The sequence below is a fragment of the Physella acuta genome, unplaced genomic scaffold (genome assembly GCF_028476545.2).
Source record: "Physella acuta isolate Inbredline_101_S28 unplaced genomic scaffold, ASM2847654v3 ptg000257l, whole genome shotgun sequence".
Lineage (NCBI taxonomy): Eukaryota > Metazoa > Mollusca > Gastropoda > Physidae > Physella > Physella acuta.
In genome coordinates, this window is record NW_026731776.1 from 316366 (window position 1) to 338488 (window position 22123).

Consider the following 22123-nt stretch of genomic DNA (forward strand, 5'->3'; position numbering starts at 1 on the left):
CAAACTCTACAGGCTAACACTTTTACAGCAATAGATTGGGTCATAATACAAACTATAGGCTGACATAGATTGGGTCATAATACAAACTATAGGCTGACATAGATTGGGTCATAATACAGACTATAGGCTGACATAGATTGGGTCATAATACAAACTCTACAGGCTAACTCTTTTACAGCAATAGATAAGACTCCTAGACTATATCGGCAAACATTTTTCGGGGGGGGGCGGACACTAGTAAAAGTGTATGTTTACTATATAAATTCCATCTCGTTCGGGGGGGGGGGGGGGGGGGGGTTGACTTTCTTCGGGGGGGGGGGGGGGCAGAGCCCCCCTGAAGAGATGCCTGGAAGAAACTCAGCACACACAATCTCACTAACTATAGTCAGTGTTTCTTCCAGACCCTTTTCGCGGGGGGGGGGGGGGCAGTCAACATTTTTAAGGGGAGGGGGCAATTGATATTATCGGGGGGGGGGGGGTCAACATTTTCCGGGTGGGGTGGGCGGACACTGGTAAAAGTATATGTTTTCTATATAAGTTCCCCCGAAGAGATGCCTGGAAGAAACTCAGACTATAGTATGGTCATGTAGTATTATGGACGATATGGTGGGTCTGATAGTAGAGCCAACAAGCTAACCCAAAAATCTCAATTTGTTATTCCAGGAACGATTCAGTAAGAAGATACTAGAAGCAACATTGACTGTATAAATAAAAAAATGAATAAAAAACAGAGATTTTATGATAAGAAAGTACATTTAATAAAACTTGAAGATGTTTCACTTTTTCACTGCAGCAGTACTTACACATGACTTTTATAACAAAAATTATTTGCTACTTTTTGCCTGAAAATGAGCAATAATGCATGAAAGATGGTACTTTGTTTAAAAATAATGAAAGACAATCATGAAATATCACAGATGAGACAGCAAAGACACACGAACAAGAAGACAACGTATAAAGACACACGTCAATAAAAAAAAAAAATTTTCTGAAAAATGTGTAAAATATGGCAAATATATTTTTTGGCTTAAGTGCTTATAAATATAAATTATATTTTCTTTGTTTACAAAAACATTTCAGAGTTCATAGATCAAATTATTTTTGCAAATTAATGTTGTCATTTTATATATATTATGTAAACAATGACACCAATTTTTCACCACTTTTTAGGTGAGATTTTTCTATAGCTAAAAGTTTAAAAAAAAAACATGGGTTGAGTTGAAACTAGTAAATCTTTGAAGAAAAAAATGTAACATAAACAAAAATCCATACAAAATGTCACTGTAATAGAATGAAATAACAGTTAATAACTTGTTAATGTTTTCCTATAATCAATGAACCCTAGATGATGATGCAAGCAGAACTCCACCCAGTAGGGCCCCATATGATGGTCTGTTGTGTGACAAGGTCACTCATCTGTTGTTTTATTTTGAGATCTCCTAAACTTGAACATTTTTTACAACTGTACATTAGGCATTAGCTTTCAATCAATCAAACTTTAGCACTAATGGCCTCTAACTTAGCTTGTATCTTTGTTCTCAGCTTGTTGTATCTCCTCAACATGAAGAGTTCTAGTTCCTCTTCACGTTTCTCCCTGCAAGATACAATACAAAAAATGTTTGAATTGTGCTAATTATAAGTTTATTATAACTCACTGAAATCAATATCCAAATTAAAATTTGTGTAGTGTCCACAAGTTACTTTAAAAACTCAATTTTCAATTGCAAGGACCAAATAAGCAGATAGCAAAAAGATTTTGAACAAAATTTTAGAAAACAAAAAGAATTTAATTGAGCAGTTTCTACTAAGATCTGTAATCATTCCTCAATCAATAAACTACAAAAATGTATATTCCACCCCTCAATAAACTAACTACACATATGCATTTACCATCTCGTAATAAACAAACTACAAAAATGTACATTCCACCCCTCAATAAACAAACTACAAAAATGTATATTCCACCCCTCAATCAACAAACTACAAAAATGTACATTCCACCCCTCAATAAACAAACTACAAAATGTAGCCTATATTCCATCCCTCTATCAACCAACAGCAATGATCTTCCCAGTGTTTACCTTTGGACTGGCCCATGGAGACCAACAGCATTGTTGACAGGAGGCAGCTTGTTGTTCTGTGGGAACTGGTCCCTGAAACAGCAGTAAGTTGTGTGTTAGTGTGGGGGATTTGTTGTCATGTGTTAGTGCGGGGGACTGGTTGTCATGTGTTAGTGTGGGGGATTTGTTGTCAGTGTGGGGGATTTGTTGTCATGTGTTAGTGTGGGGGGTTTGTTGTCATGTGTTAGTGTGGGGGATTTGTTGTCAGTGTGGGGGATTGGTTGTCATGTGTTAGTGTGGGGGATTTGTTGTCAGTGTGGGGGACTGGTTGCCATGTGTTAGTGTGAGGGATTTGTTGTCAGTGTGGGGGACTGGTTGCCATGTGTTAGTGTGGGGGGTTTGTTGTCATGTGTTAGTGTGGGGGATTTGTTGTCATGTGTTAGTGTGGGGGGTTTGTTGTCATGTGTTAGTGTGGGGGGTTTGTTGTCATGTGTTAGTGTGGGGGGGTTTGTTGTCATGTGTTAGTGTGGGGGACGTCATGATTTATTTCAGCTGAGAGTAGCTCCAAGAAATATTACACAATCTGTGCTTGCAATGTTTTAAAAAAATTAATAAAACAGTCAGTAATCAATGGGACCAAAATAGTGGATACAATATCAAAAGAAAAACTGTTCTGACAAATCTAGAGGGTAAAAATAACTGGGGCATATAAGTTTGATATTATCTTTATGTTTAGCTTAATAAATTAAAAGCAAAATAATTAAACATTGAAACAAATCAATATTTAACTTTATGCTTCGATGATACAAATCAGACATTGAAAGTGAAACATTTAACCAGTGAAACAAACCAAATTAAATCACTTTGTCTTATGAATCTGTGTTAAACTAAAGTGAAACATGTAACAAGTCAAAGCAAACAAGGCCAACAAATTCAGCCATATTACAATCCTAGTTTGAAGTAAAAAAGTGAACCAGTGAAAGAAAACAAAATGTGTGGCAATTGTCTGAGCTTACTTTGGATCGTAGTCTTCATCTTCTCTGTGAATAAGATAATATCTTTCAACTGATGTTTGATATCTCAGAGTTTAGGACAGACATTAAATAAGATAATATCTTTCAACTGATGTTTGATATCTCAGAGTTTAGGACAGACATTAAATAAGATATTATCTTTCAACTGATGTTTGATATCTCAGAGTTTAGGACAGACATTAAATAAGATAATATCTTTCAACTGATGTTTGATATCTCAGAGTTTAGGACAGACATTAAATAAGATAATATCTTTCAACTGATGTTTGATATCTCAGAGTTTAGGACAGACATTAAATAAGATAATATCTTTCAACTGATGTTTGTATCAGAGTTTAGGACAGACATTAAATAAGATAATATCTTTCAACTGATGTTTGTATCAGAGTTTAGGACAGACATTAAACAAGATAATATCTTTCAACTGATGTTTGTATCTCAGAGGTTAGGACAGAAATGAATGTGTATAAACATGAGCTAGTTGCCTCCCTTCCCCACATGACAAGAAAACTTACACAGCCTTTGGGTCCATAGAATTGATGTCCACCAGAGGAAACTTTGCACTGACCATCTCAGGGACAAGGTTGAGGGCAGCTTCAGTCTCCCTGGGGGGGGGGGGGGGGAGGGAGGGGAGAAGAATACAAAGGTCACTCATAAAATTACATAGACCACATATAAAGTTGTTGGGTCAAGGCTACATAGACCACATAAAGTTGTCAAGCCTACATAGACCACATATAAAGTTATGGGTACTTAGCATGTAAATTTACTGCATGCCTTCTATAACTTGTTTTAAAATATTGAATTGTCAAAGCAGTTTAAATATTTTTTTAATCTATTATTGAGTGCAGGAAGTTTGACATACAGATAAAATGTCTGATCATTTGCCTGGCAAGTCTATGTCACAGCCGTACAGCAGTTAAACTAATTGTGCCAGATTTTTCAATCTTTTGATTTCAAACTAAATTTAATTTCAAAACACTAAAGCCAGTTTTCCCCAAATAAAGCTAACAGACAAACTCACTCATCCACGCAGTTGTCCAACTCTTCTGGTGAAAGTTCTGTCATCAGTGGAGGCAACTCAGTGGGTAGAATATCTGGGTTAAAACTATCATCCCTGTTTATGGAACAAAATATGTTGGGTAGAATATCTGGGTTAAAACTATCATCCCTGTTTATGGAACAAAATATGTTGGGTAGAATACCTGTGTTAAAACTATCATCCCTGTTTATGGAACAAAATATGTTGGGTAGAACAAAATATATCAAACAGAGGGTATTAGCTGCTACAATGGTTTTTAATTCATGCCATTAAAGCTTTGTTTATTATAGTTTTATAAAAAAAAATTTGCCCAAGCTTGAAGAACAAAATCATTGAAAGACTAAATAAACACAAGACACTGTGTGACATGAAAATTAAAACAGTTTTTTGTCTTCAAGTTCATGCTCATCTTCCTTTTCTGTAGCTATATATGCTTGAGATATATATTACCAATAAAAACATTTAATATATAAATTGCTTACACTTAATGTGGTACATAAATAAAAACTGCAGAAAAAGGAAAGAAAAAATAAACAATTTAAGATGATCCAAATTTCTGCCTACCATCTTGGGACCCAAACGTTGGTCAATGTTGGAGCGTTGGTCAGTGAAACCAGGCCTTGAGAGGGAAACTTTTTCCAGCTCATTATCCCTCGTATTGTGTCCTGGGGAAGTGAACGGCAACATTATATCAGACAGTATTACAACAAATTATATTGCTAACTATATCAACAACTTTAATCAGTTTTTGTAAATAAAACAGTTACATCAAATCTATCTCAGACCAACCAGTTACATCAAATCTATCTCAGACCAACCAGTTACATCAAATATATCTCAGACCAACCAGTTACATCAAATCTATCTCAGACCAACCAGTTACATCAAATCTATCTCAGACCAACCAGTTACATCAAATCTATCTCAGACCAACCAGTTACATCAAATCTATCTCAGACCAACCAGTTACATCAAATCTATCTCAGACCAACCAGTTACATCAAATCTATCTCAGACCAACCAGTTACATCAAATCTATCTCAGACCAACCAGTTACATCAAATCTAAGACCAACCAGTTACATCAAATATATCTCAGACCAACCAGTTACATCAAATATATCTCAGACCAACCAGTTACATCAAATCTAAGACCAACCAGTTACATCAAATATATCTCAGACCAACCAGTTACATCAAATATATCTCAGACCAACCAGTTACATCAAATCTAAGACCAACCAGTTACATCAAATCTAAGACCAACCAGTTACATCAAATATATCTAAGACCAACCAGTTACATCAAATCTAAGACCAACCAGTTACATCAAATATATCTCAGACCAACCAGTTACATCAAATATATCTAAGACCAACCAGTTACATCAAATCTAAGACCAACCAGTTACATCAAATATATCTCAGACCAACCAGTTACATCAAATATATCTCAGACCAACCAGTTACATCAAATCTAAGACCAACCAGTTACATCAAATATATCTCAGACCAACCAGTTACATCAAATATATCTAAGACCAACCAGTTACATCAAATCTAAGACCAACCAGTTACATCAAATATATCTCAGACCAACCAGTTACATCAAATATATCTCAGACCAACCAGTTACATCAAATATATCTAAGACCAACCAGTTACATCAAATATATCTCAGACCAACCAGTTACATCAAATATATCTCAGACCAACCAGTTACATCAAATCTATCTCAGATCAACCAGTTACATCAAATCTATCTCAGACCAACCAGTTACATCAAATATATCTCAGACCAACCAGTTACATCAAATCTAAGACCAACCAGTTACATCAAATATATCTCAGACCAACCAGTTACATCAAATATATCTAAGACCAACCAGTTACATCAAATCTAAGACCAACCAGTTACATCAAATATATCTCAGACCAACCAGTTACATCAAATATATCTAAGACCAACCAGTTACATCAAATCTAAGACCAACCAGTTACATCAAATATATCTCAGACCAACCAGTTACATCAAATATATCTCAGACCAACCAGTTACATCAAATCTAAGACCAACCAGTTACATCAAATATATCTCAGACCAACCAGTTACATCAAATATATCTAAGACCAACCAGTTACATCAAATCTAAGACCAACCAGTTACATCAAATATATCTCAGACCAACCAGTTACATCAAATATATCTAAGACCAACCAGTTACATCAAATATATCTCAGACCAACCAGTTACATCAAATATATCTAAGACCAACCAGTTACATCAAATCTAAGACCAACCAGTTACATCAAATATATCTCAGACCAACCAGTTACATCAAATATATCTAAGACCAACCAGTTACATCAAATCTAAGACCAACCAGTTACATCAAATATATCTCAGACCAACCAGTTACATCAAATCTATCTCAGACCAACCAGTTACATCAAATCTAAGACCAACCAGTTACATCAAATCTAAGACCAACCAGTTACATCAAATATATCTCAGACCAACCAGTTACATCAAATATATCTAAGACCAACCAGTTACATCAAATCTAAGACCAACCAGTTACATCAAATATATCTAAGACCAACCAGTTACATCAAATATATCTAAGACCAACCAGTTACATCAAATCTAAGACCAACCAGTTACATCAAATATATCTCAGACCAACCAGTTACATCAAATATATCTAAGACCAACCAGTTACATCAAATCTAAGACCAACCAGTTACATCAAATATATCTCAGACCAACCAGTTACATCAAATCTATCTCAGACCAACCAGTTACATCAAATATATCTCAGACCAACCAGTTACATCAAATCTATCTCAGACCAACCAGTTACATCAAATCTATCTCAGACCAACCAGTTACATCAAATCTATCTCAGACCAACCAGTTACATCAAATCTAAGACCAACCAGTTACATCAAATCTAAGACCAACCAGTTACATCAAATATATCTCAGACCAACCAGTTACATCAAATATATCTCAGACCAACCAGTTACATCAAATATATCTAAGAACAACCAGTTACATCAAATCTAAGACCAACCAGTTACATCAAATATATCTAAGACCAACCAGTTACATCAAATATATCTCAGACCAACCAGTTACATCAAATATATCTAAGACCAACCAGTTACATCAAATCTAAGACCAACCAGTTACATCAAATCTATCTCAGACCAACCAGTTACATCAAATATATCTCAGACCAACCAGTTACATCAAATATATCTCAGACCAACCAGTTACATCAAATCTAAGACCAACCAGTTACATCAAATCTATCCCAGACCAACCAGTTACATCAAATATATCTCAGACCAACCAGTTACATCAAATATATCTAAGACCAACCAGTTACATCAAATATATCTCAGACCAACCTCCCGATCCAAAAACCGCTTCTGTGTGCTGACAGACTTTGTTCCCCCTTGTTCTGTTTTAGGGTATCTTGGCAGGGGACATAAGTGGTAGTCATAGTCGACTTCTGAGTAGGGCATGGGAGCAAGGAATACCTGCAGTCCAGGTGATGGGTTCTGTACACAAATAACATCTCAGAGTTAAAATCTTCTTCATTCTGTCAGGAACAACTACACTATAAATTATTTCACCAAAATGTTTACATTCTGAAAGAAACCATGGTACACAAAACATTTTTACTACTATTATTAATTTTCTCGGAAAGGATACTCCATAGATTTAAACCTACCATTATATACAGAGCAGGATACTCCATAGGTTTAAACCTATCATTATATAGATAGCAGGATACTCCATAGGTTTAAACCTACCATTATATACAGAGCAGGATACTCCATAGGTTTAAACCTACCATTATATAGAGAGCAGGATACTCCATAGGTTTAAACCTACCATTATATAGAGAGCAGGATACTCCATAGGTTTAAACCTACCATTATATACAGAGCAGGATACTCCATAGGTTTAAACCTACCATTATATACAGAGCAGGATACTCCATAGGTTTCAACATGGCAGCTGGTGGAGCCAAATCTCCAGTCTCCACTTGGTCCGCCATAGAAAGTCTGGATTGACCTACGACCTCCTGACACGGGTCGACAGAATCCTCTGAGATTGTGATTACCTCCTCCTGTTTAGTCAAGTGAAAGTTAATGAATGGACATTTATAATGTGTCATATGTGAGTGTTTGGTGCGTGATATGTGAGTTGTTGGTGTGTGATATGTGAATCTTTGGTGTATGACTGCTAGCTTTGGTGTGTGACTGCTAGCTTTGGTGTATGACTGCTAGCTTTGGTGTGTGACTGCTAGCTTTGGTGTATGACTGCTAGCTTTGGTGTATGACTGCTAGCTTTAGTGTGTGACTGCTAGCTTTGGTGTGTGACTGCTAGCTTTGGTGTGTGACTGCTAGCTTTGGTGTATGACTGCTAGCTTTGGTGTGTGACTGCTAGCTTAGGTGTGTGACTGCTAGCTTTGGTGTATGACTGCTAGCTTTGGTGTGTGACTGCTAGCTTTGGTGTGTGACTGCTAGATTTGGTGTGTGGCTGCTAGCTTTGGTGTGTGACTGCTAGCTTTGGTGTGTGACTGCTAGCTTTGGTGTGTGATTGCTAGATTTGGTGTGTGACTGCTAGCTTTGGTGTGTGACTGCTAGATTTGGTGTATGACTGCTAGCTTTGGTGTGTGATTGCTAGATTTGGTGTGTGACTGCTAGATTTGGTGTGTGACTGCTAGCTTTGGTCTGTGACTGCTAGCTTTGGTCTGTGACTGCTAGCTTTGGTGTGTGACTGCTAGCTTTGGTGTGTGACTGCTAGCTTTGGTATGTGACTGCTAGCTTTGGTGTGTGACTGCTAGCTTTGGTATGTGACTGCTAGCTTTGGTGTGTGACTGCTAGCTTTGGTGTGTGACTGCTAGCTTTAGTGTGTGACTGCTAGCTTTGGTGTATGACTGCTAGCTTTGGTCTGTGACTGCTAGCTTTGGTCTGTGACTGCTAGCTTTGGTGTGTGACTGCTAGCTTTGGTGTGTGACTGCTAGCTTTAGTGTGTGACTGCTAGCTTTGGTGTATGACTGCTAGCTTTGGTCTGTGACTGCTAGCTTTGGTCTGTGACTGCTAGCTTTGGTCTGTGACTGCTAGCTTTGGTCTGTGACTGCTAGCTTTGGTCTGTGACTGCTAGCTTTGGTGTGTGACTGCTAGCTTTGGTGTATGACTGCTAGCTTTGTCAAGAGATTCAGATTTATTGGTTTACTTCATAACAAACAAGTTTTTATTAACTGTTTAGGACCTAATTATTTTCACATTTCACCTGAATTATTTTTTCAGTATCTATGCTGAAAAAAAACTCATTTCTTTTTACCTGTTTATTTAAAACCCACTGATATAAATTAATTGTAATTGAATTTCCCACCCACTGATATTAAGTAATTATGTATTTACTGAAGAAAGAAAATTACTTAGTTTTGAAGAAAAAAAAATTGACAGAGCAGCATTTCTTGGAAAAAAATACATTTAGTCAGAAAATATTGATAAAATTTATTATTAGTAAACAAAAGTAGGTCCATGCTAAAAATAATGCCACATTGCAAGTGGCTTTTGCACAATTTTCTAAAATAGCTAAAAAATACAAAATCAGCCCAAATAGAAAACTACAAGAAATATACACAACTAAAAATGGCAGAACTAGATTTACAAGTAAAAAACTTAGATTCGGGAGACCAAAAAATTAAATACAGAAAATATTAACGGACTCTGTGAATGTTGTTACTGTAGTTGTAAGGCAGGCTGGAGAACCAAACAGTGGTAGCCTTGTTAGAGTGGAAGCTTTGTTACAGTCGTAAAGAGTTAAAAGGATTTTCAAAAATAAAATTTGAACAACCAACCTCAGCACCTGTCCGTAATTTCCTCAGCCCTTTCATTGGGACATAACCACTTGAGGCATCATGAACATTCAAATGGTTGTAGTCATTGAGCTTATAGGCCAGTGGCACCTGTGGTAAATACAACATAAATCTGATGGAGTCATGTATAAACTTGACAGGTTACTGTCCAAACGACGTAATTATGTTTTTTTACAAGATGACCAATGACATATAAGAATATGTTTACCTTCAAATTGAAGTATTCAACTTCCCGCTTGATGATTATGTGTACAAGAATATGTTTACCTTCAGATTGAAGTATTCAACTTCCCGCTTGATGATTATGTGTACAAGAATATGTTTACCTTCAGATTGAAGTATTCAACTTCCCGCTTGATGATTATGTGTACAAGAATATGTTTACCTTCAGATTGAAGTATTCAACTTCCCGCTTGATGATTATGTGTACAAGAATATGTTTACCTTCAGATTGAAGTATTCAACTTCCCGCTTGATGATTATGTGTACAAGAATATGTTTACCTTCAGATTGAAGTATTCAACTTCCCGCTTGATGATTATGTGTACAAGAATATGTTTACCTTCAGATTGAAGTATTCAACTTCCCGCTTGATGATTATGTGTACAAGAATATGTTTACCTTCAGATTAAAGTATTCAACTTCCCGCTTGATGATTATGTGTACAAGAATATGTTTACCTTCAGATTGAAGTATTCAACTTCCCGCTTGATGATTATGTGTACAAGAATATGTTTACCTTCAGATTGAAGTATTCAACTTCCCGCTTGATGATTATGTGTACAAGAATATGTTTACCTTCAGATTGAAGTATTCAACTTCCCGCTTGATGATTATGTGTACAAGAATATGTTTACCTTCAGATTGAAGTATTCAACTTCCCGCTTAATGATTATTTCTGTAGGATCAACCTGGACCAGCCCAACAGAATCAGGTGCCTGTGTTGTCAGGGAAGGTAGGAAATGAACAGAGATCTCAGCAGGTTAAAGAACAAATATAATTGGACATTTTACTCAGTACAGTTGAATATTTTTGTTTGTTATGGTATGATATTTGCTATGTAAACAACTAGTTACAAAAAACAATGAGATATTTTACTTAGTACAGTTGAATATTTTTATTTGTTATGGTATGACATTTGTATGAAGCTAGTTTTAACAAAATATTCTTTACCATATCATTCTTCTCTGTGCTGGACACAAATGTGGGGAACTTGTGTCTTAGAATCTTCTCAGCTTTTAAATGGTGACTTTCTTCTTTTTCATTTCTGTGTTCATGTTCAGTAAGCTTGGCTGTCAGACAGAACACATTCAAAACAATGGGAAGTGTTAGTGACATAATTTATTTATATGTCAATAATGATACTTCACTCCTAATCCAAATCTTAACTCTAAGTTTAAAAAACCTAACAAATTAGTTACATCGATGTGTGCTATGCCAATATCTACAATAAACAATGTGTACAATTTTTCTGTATTTAAATTCCCCTCCCCAGTAAGAGAGTTACCAGAGTCTGTTGTTGCCTCCCTTGGTTTGGTTGTGGAGAATGTGTGCACTAGTTCTCTCAACCCCCGCAGGCGAGATTCTCCTCTATTCTGGATAACAACCTGTACACAACACACATTTCAGTCAACAACTGCTGATCACATCTTATATATGTCAGAAAAAATAAATGAAATATCATTTTTTTTAAAAATTTTGGTGTAAAAAAAAAATTCACCTACTTTTCTTGCAGCTTGAACCAACTTATTCAAATTGGCAAACCTAACTGCCCACTGGTCATTGGAGTAGCAATCAAATTTGGCTTCTATTGGTGCTAGCTGTAAATTAAAAATGGTCCCTGTATGACAGCTATTTATAAAAAAAAACAATAATTATGAATAACGATTTGTGACTACAAAAAATTATGGCACAATTTTTTCAAAGGCTTTGTGAAATGTGTACTAACACTGTCAACGTCTCTGATGATTCTGTACACACGTGAGAAAGTCTGTGTACGGCAAAATTCTTCTTCTGGAATTGGGATCCCTTGGATATCCAGCTGAAACCAGAAATTTTGATCTCTAATCATCCAGTTTCACTGTGTAAATCTTAAAGAGGACATTTACATCACAGTCACAACACAACATGACTAAATAAAAAACTGAAGCCAAAGACCTCCAGCTAGACAGCTAACCCAACCTGAAGCCAAAGACCTTCAGCTAGCTAGCCAACCAGTTATATCACTTGATCCTCAACATATAACAGTTGATGGCCTCACTCACCATATAACGGTTGATGGCCTCACTCACCATATAACAGTTGATGGCCTCACTCACCATATAACAGTTGATGGCCTCACTCACCATATAACAGTTGATGGCCTCACTCACCATATAACAGTTGATGGCCTCACTCACCATATAACAGTTGATGGCCTCACTCACCATATAACAGTTGATGGCCTCACTCACCATATAACAGTTGATGGCCTCACTCACCATATAACAGTTGATGGCCTCACTCACCATATAACAGTTGATGGCCTCACTCACCATATAACAGTTGATGGCCTCACTCACCATATAACAGTTGATGGCCTCACTCACCATATAACAGTTGATGGCCTCACTCACCATATAACAGTTGATGGCCTCACTCACCATATAACAGTTGATGGCCTCACTCACCATATAACAGTTGATGGCCTCACTCACCATATAACAGTTGATGGCCTCACTCACCATATAACAGTTGATGGCCTCACTCACCATATAACAGTTGATGGCCTCACTCACCATATAACAGTTGATGGCCTCACTCACCATATAACAGTTGATGGCCTCACTCACCATATAACAGTTGATGGCCTCACTCACCATATAACAGTTGATGGCCTCACTCACCATATAACAGTTGATGGCCTCACTCACCATATAACAGTTGATGGCCTCACTCACCATATAACAGTTGATGGCCCCACTCACCATATAACAGTTGATGGCCCCACTCACCATATAACAGTTGATGGCCCCACTCACCATATAACAGTTGATGGCCCCACTCACCATATAACAGTTGATGGCCTCACTCACCATATAACAGTTGATGGCCTCACTCACCATATAACAGTTGATGGCCTCACTCACCATATAACAGTTGATGGCCTCACTCACCATATAACAGTTGATGGCCTCACTCACCATATAACAGTTGATGGCCTCACTCACCATATAACAGTTGATGGCCTCACTCACCATATAACAGTTGATGGCCTCACTCACCATATAACAGTTGATGGCCTCACTCACCATATAACAGTTGATGGCCTCACTCACCATATAACAGTTGATGGCCTCACTCACCATATAACAGTTGATGGCCTCACTCACCATATAACAGTTGATGGCCTCACTCACCATATAACAGTTGATGGCCTCACTCACCATATAACAGTTGATGGCCTCACTCACCATATAACAGTTGATGGCCTCACTCAACATATAACAGTTGATGGCCTCACTCAACATATAACAGTAGATGGCCTCACTCACCATATAACAGTTGATGGCCTCACTCACCATATAACAGTTGATGGCCTCACTCACCATATAACAGTTGATGGCCTCACTCACCATATAACAGTTGATGGCCTCACTCACCATATAACAGTTGATGGCCTCACTCACCATATAACAGTTGATGGCCTCACTCACCATATAACAGATGATGGCCTCACTCACCATATAACAGTTGATGGCCTCACTCACCATATAACAGTTGATGGCCTCACTCACCATATAACAGTTGATGGCCTCACTCACCATATAACAGTTGATGGCCTCACTCACCATATAACAGTTGATGGCCTCACTCACCATATAACAGTTGATGGCCTCACTCACCATATAACAGTTGATGGCCTCACTCACCATATAACAGTTGATGGCCTCACTCACCATATAACAGTTGATGGCCTCACTCACCATATAACAGTTGATGGCCTCACTCACCATATAACAGTTGATGGCCTCACTCACCATATAACAGTTGATGGCCTCACTCACCATATAACAGTTGATGGCCTCACTCACCATATAACAGTTGATGGCCTCACTCACCATATAACAGTTGATGGCCTCACTCACCATATAACAGTTGATGGCCTCACTCACCATATAACAGTTGATGGCCTCACTCACCATATAACAGTTGATGGCCTCACTCACCATATAACAGTTGATGGCCTCACTCACCATATAACAGTTGATGGCCTCACTCACCATATAACAGTTGATGGCCTCACTCACCATATAACAGTTGATGGCCTCACTCACCATATAACAGTTGATGGCCTCACTCACCATATAACAGTTGATGGCCTCACTCACCATATAACAGTTGATGGCCTCACTCACCATATAACAGTTGATGGACTCACTCACCATATAACAGTTGATGGACTCACTCACCATATACAGTTGATGGCCTCACTCACCGTATAACAGTTGATGGCCTCACTCACCGTATAACAGTTGATGGCCTCACTCACCATATAACAGTTGATGGCCTCACTCACCATATAACAGTTGATGGCCTCACTCACCATATAACAGTTGATGGCCTCACTCACCATATAACAGTTGATGGCCTCACTCAACGTATAACAGTTGATGGCCTCACTCAACGTATAACAGTTGATGGCCTCACTCACCTTATAACAGTTGATGGCCTCACTCACCATATAACAGTTGATGGCCTCACTCACCATATAACAGTTGATGGCCTCACTCACCATATAACAGTTAATGGCCTCACTCACCATATAACAGTTGATGGCCTCACTCACCATATAACAGTTGATGGCCTCACTCACCATATAACAGTTGATGGCCTCACTCACCATATAACAGTTGATGGCCTCACTCACCATATAACAGTTGATGGCCTCACTCACCATATAACAGTTGATGGCCTCACTCACCATATAACAGTTGATGGCCTCACTCACCATATAACAGTTGATGGCCTCACTCACCATATAACAGTTGATGGCCTCACTCACCATATAACAGTTGATGGCCTCACTCACCATATAACAGTTGATGGCCTCACTCACCATATAACAGTTGATGGCCTCACTCACCATATAACAGTTGATGGCCTCACTCACCATATAACAGTTGGCCTCACTCACCATATAACAGTTGATGGCCTCACTCACCATATAACAGTTGATGGCCTCACTCACCATATAACAGTTGATGGCCTCACTCACCATATAACAGTTGATGGCCTCACCATATAACAGTTGATGGCCTCACTCACCATATAACAGTTGATGGCCTCACTCACCATATAACAGTTGATGGCCTCACTCACCATATAACAGTTGATGGCTCACTCACCATATAACAGTTGATGGCCTCACTCACCATATAACAGTTGATGGCCTCACTCACCATATAACAGTTGATGGCCTCACTCACCATATAACAGTTGATGGCCTCACTCACCATATAACAGTTGATGGCCTCACTCACCATATAACGGTTGATGGCCTCACTCCTCTCCTCCAGGATGTTGAGCTTCTCCTCCCTGGAAATGGGCGTGTCCCCAACCTTGATTTGCCATCGCAGCTGGTTTTGTCTTTCATCATAGACGTTTTTCCTGACCATTTGCTCAAACATGGCTTCCTGTAACACATGTGTAACGGGGGTCACTGAGTGGGTGGGTGGGGGTGGGATCAACCAACACAAGAATAAACAAACACAGGTGATGTTGACATAAAGGTGTACGTGGGTTATTACCTTCATCTGTCTGGTCATCTGGGTGGGCCCCTTCTGGTCCAGAACATCTGTCAGGATGGAGAATATTGTTTCAACATATCAAATTATTTGTTATTAAAATCTTTCTTTAGAGAATATTGTTTCAACATAGAAAATTATTTGTTATTAAAATCTTTCTTTAGAGAATATTGTTTCAACATAGCAAATCATGTTATTAAAATCTTTCTTTAGAGAATATTGTTTCAACATAGAAAATTATGTTATTAAAATCTTTCTTTAGAGAATATTGTTTCAACATATCAAATTATGTTATTAAAATCTTTCTTAAGAGAATATTGTTTCAACATAGAAAATTATGTTATTAAAATCTTTCTTAAGAGAATATTGTTTCAACATAGAAAATTATGTTATTAAAATCTTTCTTAAGAGAATATTGTTTCAACATAGAAAATTATGTTATTAAAATCTTTCTTAAGAGAATATTGTTTCAACATAGAAAATTATGTTATTAAAATCTTTCTTAAGAGAATATTGTTTCAACATAGAAAATTATGTTATTAAAATCTTTCTTAAGAGAATATTGTTTCAACATAGAAAATTATGTTATTAAAATCTTTCTTTAGAGAATATTGTTTCAACATAGAAAATTATGTTATTAAAATCTTTCTTAAGAGAATATTGTTTCAACATAGAAAATTATGTTATTAAAATCTTTCTTTAGAGAATATTGTTTCAACATATCAAATTATTTGTTATTAAAATCTTTCTTTAGAGAAAATTGTTTCAACATATCAAATTATGTTATTAAAATCTTTCTTTAGAGAATATTGTTTCAACATATCAAATTATGTTATTAAAATCTTTCTTAAGAGAATATTGTTTCAACATATCAAATCATGTTATTAAAATCTTTCTTTAGAGAATATTGTTTCAACATAGAAAATTATGTTATTAAAATCTTTCTTAAGAGAATATTGTTTCAACATAGAAAATTATGTTATTAAAATCTTTCTTTAGAGAATATTGTTTCAACATATCAAATTATTTGTTATTAAAATCTTTCTTTAGAGAAAATTGTTTCAACATATCAAATTATGTTATTAAAATCTTTCTTTAGAGAATATTGTTTCAACATATCAAATTATGTTATTAAAATCTTTCTTAAGAGAATATTGTTTCGACATATCAAATTATTTGTTATTAAAATCTTTCTTTAGAGAAAATTGTTTCAACATATCAAATTATGTTATTAAAATCTTTCTTTAGAGAATATTGTTTCAACATATCAAATTATGTTATTAAACTCTTTCTTAAGAGAATATTGTTTCAACATATCAAATTATGTTATTAAAATCTTTCTTAAGAGAATATTGTTTCGACATATCAAATTATTTGTTATTAAAATCTTTCTTTAGAGAAAATTGTTTCAACATATCAAATTATGTTATTAAAATCTTTCTTTAGAGAAAATTGTTTCAACATAGCAAATCATGTTATATAAATCTTTCTTTAGAGAAAATTGTTTCAACATAGCAAATCATGTTATTAAAATATTTCTTTAGAGAAAATTGTTTCAACATAGAAAATTATGTTATTAAAATCTTTCTTTAGAGAAAATTGTTTCAACATAGCAAATCATGTTATTAAAATCTTTCTTTAGAGAAAATTGTTTCAACATAGCAAATCATGTTATTAAAATCTTTCTTTAGAGAAAATTGTTTCAACATAGCAAATCATGTTATTAAAATCTTTCTTTAGAGAATATTGTTTCAACATAGCAAATTATGTTATTAAAATCTTTCTTTAGAGAATAATGTTTCAACATAGCAAATCATGTAATTAAAATCTTTCTTTAGAGAAAATTGTTTCAACATAGCAAATCATGTTATTAAAATCTTTCTTTAGAGAAAATTGTTTCAACATAGCAAATTATGTTATTAAAATCTTTCTTTAGAGAATATTGTTTCAACATATAAAATTATTTGTTATTAAAATCTTTCTTTTGAGAAAATTGTTTCAACATAGCAAATTATGTTATTAAAATCTTTCTTTAGAGAATATTGTTTCAACATATCAAATTATGTTATTAAAATCTTTCTTTTCGTTACGATTTTGCGATTAACAATTTGACCTTTTGCCTAACCATACTGCTGGTCTGACCCTAGTGATTTGCTTACTTTGCCTAGATTTGCTTACTTTGCCTAGATTTGCTTACTTTGCCTAGATTTGCTTACTTTGCCTAATCTCATTGACCTTGAGTTTTCCTGGTTCCTGTAATAAAATTTTGGCCACAGCATGTGGGTTATCAATCCGGGCTGGAAATCGGATGCCATTTCTTTCAAGATTCACCTGTGGATTACAATCTTAGTTTTAGAACAGGCCTTTGGAAGTATGGATACAACTGAACGACTCTCATTTGCCCAAACCTCTATTCTGTATTTTTTTTAAAAATTGTAATTGAAATTTTATTTTAGAAGTTTTATTTCATTTCAATTAATTTAATTAAATTAATTTTCCCAGGCAATCAGCTTTTGAGCACTATTTGCAGAGCCTCTGATGTATCTAGCCTTCTTATTAAAAAATGAGAGGCTTCAATTTTATATTTTAAAAAAGAAGCAATGAAGCAATAAAAGTCTGAAGTACTGACATGTGCAGGGGCAGACAACACCTGTCTTGAATCAATTGTTTTCTTGGTCAGTGTCTTCTTCACCCTGGCCATTTCAATAGGGGACACAGACCTTGGATCCAAAACTTCAGAACGTAGGCTGGCCATGGTTTTAGCTCTAGATGGAAAATCATTAGGCATTTTTGTTAGGATTGAATAACTTCATTGGTTACTACATGAACGTACCGCAACTACATCAGTTACCACATGTATTTACCACAACTACATCAGTTACCACATGTATGTACCACAACTACATCAGTTACCACATGTATGTACCACAACTAGATTGGTTACCACATGTACGTACCACAACTACATTACCAACCACATGTATGTATATTTATTTACTATTTACCCTAGTAATGATTTTCACTAGTAAAAAAAAGGCAACTGTGGGTTATTTCTTGGAAATGTTGAACAATTAAACTACATTAAAAAACCAATGAAACTAAAAGTTACATACTTCAACAAGCCGGGCTCAGAGACTCCTGTAAATGAGCAGATAATTCCTTTAGAGTTGAACTGAGAGAGAATCAGTTCCACTGTCATCAGAGCTGTTTGAAACTCAAAAGGGGCAAAGGTCACTGTAATTTCTATTTCATTGTTAGCAGGGACAATACCTGAGAAGTAGCAGTACACAAGGTCATATGTTAAACAATGCTCTTGTGTTTTTGAAGTGTAAAATTAAATCAATAAGCCTACCGCAATTGTTTCAAGATGGAAAACTAAAAATTGTTTTACCTGACATTGGTTCAATAATGAAAGCTGGGTGTGGTTGGATGTACTTGAAGATAAACTCAAAATCTACTGGGACCATGGACTTCAAAGGGAATGTTTTTGATAACCTTTTCATGGAAGAAAAGTTAAAATTTATCCTGAGAAACTGCTGTGATAAGAAAACTAGTATGAGGTGGAGCTGTATAAAAAATTACCTGTGGTAAGAAAACTAATGTGTAGAGGAGCTGTATGAAAACTTACCTGTGACCAACAGGAACAAGAGGAAAATTGTATTTCCTGGGAAAATCTTTAGTGCACATTACAGGGTAACCATGAATTGGAATAATTAAATTCTCTTCTCCCTTAAAAGAAATACAAATTATGGTTATAATTATTATTAAACAATGCATGTGTTATTTTTATACTAATAACAAAGTCTAATTTTTGAGAATGCTGTAATTATCTGAATCAAAAGTTACAAAATTATATAAAATGCAAAAATTAGCGAAAAGTTAAGAAAAAATCCAAGGGTAGATGATTTTTATAGCAAAGAAGTTTTAAAAGTATAAAGGTATGGAAAATTATTTAGTTATTAGTTTTAAAAAGTTCTTTTTTTGTATGTTTTGATAAGAATTTATAAAAATGTGATTGAAAAACAATATTTAAGTTAGTCAAATATTTGATTAACAATTCATAATGTAACACTTACAGGAGAATGAATGCGAATACAATCATAATAATAGCGCCATTCATCTGGAGTAAATTCAACTGTGCAGGTTAAACTCATACCTGCAACCATTTTTCCCTGTTTATTTGGTAAATAAAAATGAGTCATTATAAAGATACTTCATTACAAAATTCTAAGTAACCAGTTAATAGTGTGCACTGCACATCGATACCAAAAAAATATAATATTTGCAAATGTAAAATCATAATCACTTAACAAACTATCCTAACAAAAAGATTGTAGGCAAAAAAGTATAGCATAAAGAAAATGTAAAGAGAAACTATACATTACTAGTATTATGTTGTAGAATTACTTATTAGTATTTTGGTTATGTGAATCAATTCATAATAATACTCACAGGCTTTGTGTATTTAACTTTGAAATGACTGGTTTGTGGTGGAATGATGTGCATTCTGAGGAGCTCTGAAGATGCATTTATTAATGCAAGTGTTCTTGTCTGTTTTTCTCCAACTTCAAAGCCATCAAAATGTATTGCTATTGGTTTAGCAATAACTTGAGCATTTTTGCCAAGTGTTGCATAAATTTCTGGGGAAAATAAATATTCTTTTAGTTCACCATAACTGTAATATAATCAAGTTATATTAGAGTTCTTGTCACCATTACAAAACCAAATATTTTTTTGTTAGCATTGTTAATTTTTAATGAAGAAGAACATGAGATTGTTGTATTTTGTTTAAACTGCATCTATATTATTATGGAATGTGTAATGCCCCATTCTCCCATCTGTATAGAGTAGACCTTTGGACTTCTGACTTTTTCAGCACAGAGAATAATCTGAATTAAAACAATTCATTTGCAACATTGTTGCAGATGCCCAAGGACACATTAAACATTTTACATTTTATACATATTCTATATGGCCTGATGCTTTATGATGCAGCAATTTGAGATAAATCAATGGATCTTTTGAAATTATCACTTTCACCTGTTGGGGTGGTTGTCAATGGGATGAATAAAAACACTGGAAGTTTAGCTAAATATTATCACTGCATCTGAACTGGCCGATTCTGATCTATGCCAGAGTTATTTTTGGATTTAAAAAAATGGAAACTATGAATTTCTTCTAAAAGTTTCCTCATAAGAAATTAAAAACTGAATTTTTGGCATCAGCAGAAACCAAAAACAGCTGTTGTCCTGCTACAAATGTGTACATTTTCTGTTATTACTTAATCAGCAATCAAATAAATTTGAGTAGGTTACTGTGTAGATAACATATTTCTTTCCTAAAATCAGTTATGCTTTAAATGTGTTTTTAAAAAAAATGTAATTAGTTTTTTTCACTGTTTTCTTCATTAACGAGTCCAGAGTTTCTTCCAGGCATCTCTTCGTGGGGGGGCGAAGCCCCACCGAAAAATTTTTACCGCCCCCCCGAACGAAATTAAATTTATATAATTTATATAGAAAATATATACTTTTAACAGTGTCCGCCCCCCCGAAGAAAGTTTACCGCCCCCCCGAAGATAGTTTACCGCCCCCCCGAAGATTTCAAGTGCCCATCCGGAGATAAAAGTCTGGAAGAAACACTGAACGAGTCTAATTTGAGTCAAGTGACAATTGAAGACTAAGAAAAATACAGACAATTAGAATAGTAACTTTACTTGTTTCTAATAGATGGTTTGGAACAGCTATTGGTTTTCTGGGCTCAACCAACTGCATATTTTCGATAAAAAGAGCTTTTTCATTGATACTGTGGTGGCTCAGACTGTGACTGACACTTTCAGGTAGTTCAGGTTCAATAGCAGTTGTGGCACTACTTTCAATGGAAATTGAACCATTCACAGTTCTATCTTGCTGGTCGAATCCTGTAGGCATTTTCTTAGTTAATTAATTAATCTGTTCAAACGGCACTTAACATTCTAATACTTCAAATATCGCCAGCTTTATCAATTTTACGGCAGTGCGCCGCCATGTTGTTTACATGCTTTAACTCATGCATTAAGAATAAATGCGCAAATGAAAATAATCACTAATTGAAACAATAATACAAAAGAAATATAGTTAATAAATAGAAGATTTTATGTTTTTATTATGGAATGAATAAATTAAGCAATATTAAAATGAAAATTGTTTTATTATAATTAAGGATTTTCGAAATAAACAAAAATAGTTCTACAGAATGGTTTCCTTAACTACAACTCTTTAGTGCCGTAAGATAAGAATGTACTTCTAAGATCCTGACGCT

At 35.4% G+C, this 22123-nt stretch overlaps 1 protein-coding gene across 2 annotated transcripts; it reads right to left on the reverse strand.

The window, feature by feature from the left end:
* Positions 1–734: 734 nt before the first annotated feature.
* LOC131938821 (cilia- and flagella-associated protein 221) lies at positions 735–21860 on the reverse strand. Of its 2 annotated transcripts, XM_059297018.1 has the most exons (24): positions 21540–21860; positions 20279–20466; positions 19903–19998; positions 19455–19555; positions 19218–19321; positions 18940–19096; positions 18456–18591; positions 18043–18157; positions 15830–15876; positions 15563–15715; positions 11989–12081; positions 11765–11860; positions 11548–11647; positions 11214–11332; positions 10898–10978; positions 10023–10130; positions 8124–8279; positions 7552–7704; positions 4701–4801; positions 4119–4211; positions 3610–3699; positions 3077–3100; positions 2082–2153; positions 735–1594 (listed from the first exon to the last, which is right to left on the reverse strand). In XM_059297018.1, exons 1-24 carry the CDS (start codon positions 21751–21753, stop codon positions 1492–1494), a joined length of 2700 nt encoding a protein of 899 aa, XP_059153001.1. In that variant the 5' UTR covers positions 21754–21860; the 3' UTR covers positions 735–1491. The 2 variants fall into 2 exon arrangements, with proteins under 2 accessions (XP_059153001.1, XP_059153002.1); XM_059297019.1 differs by lacking the exon at positions 3077–3100.
* Positions 21861–22123: the final 263 nt, after the last annotated feature.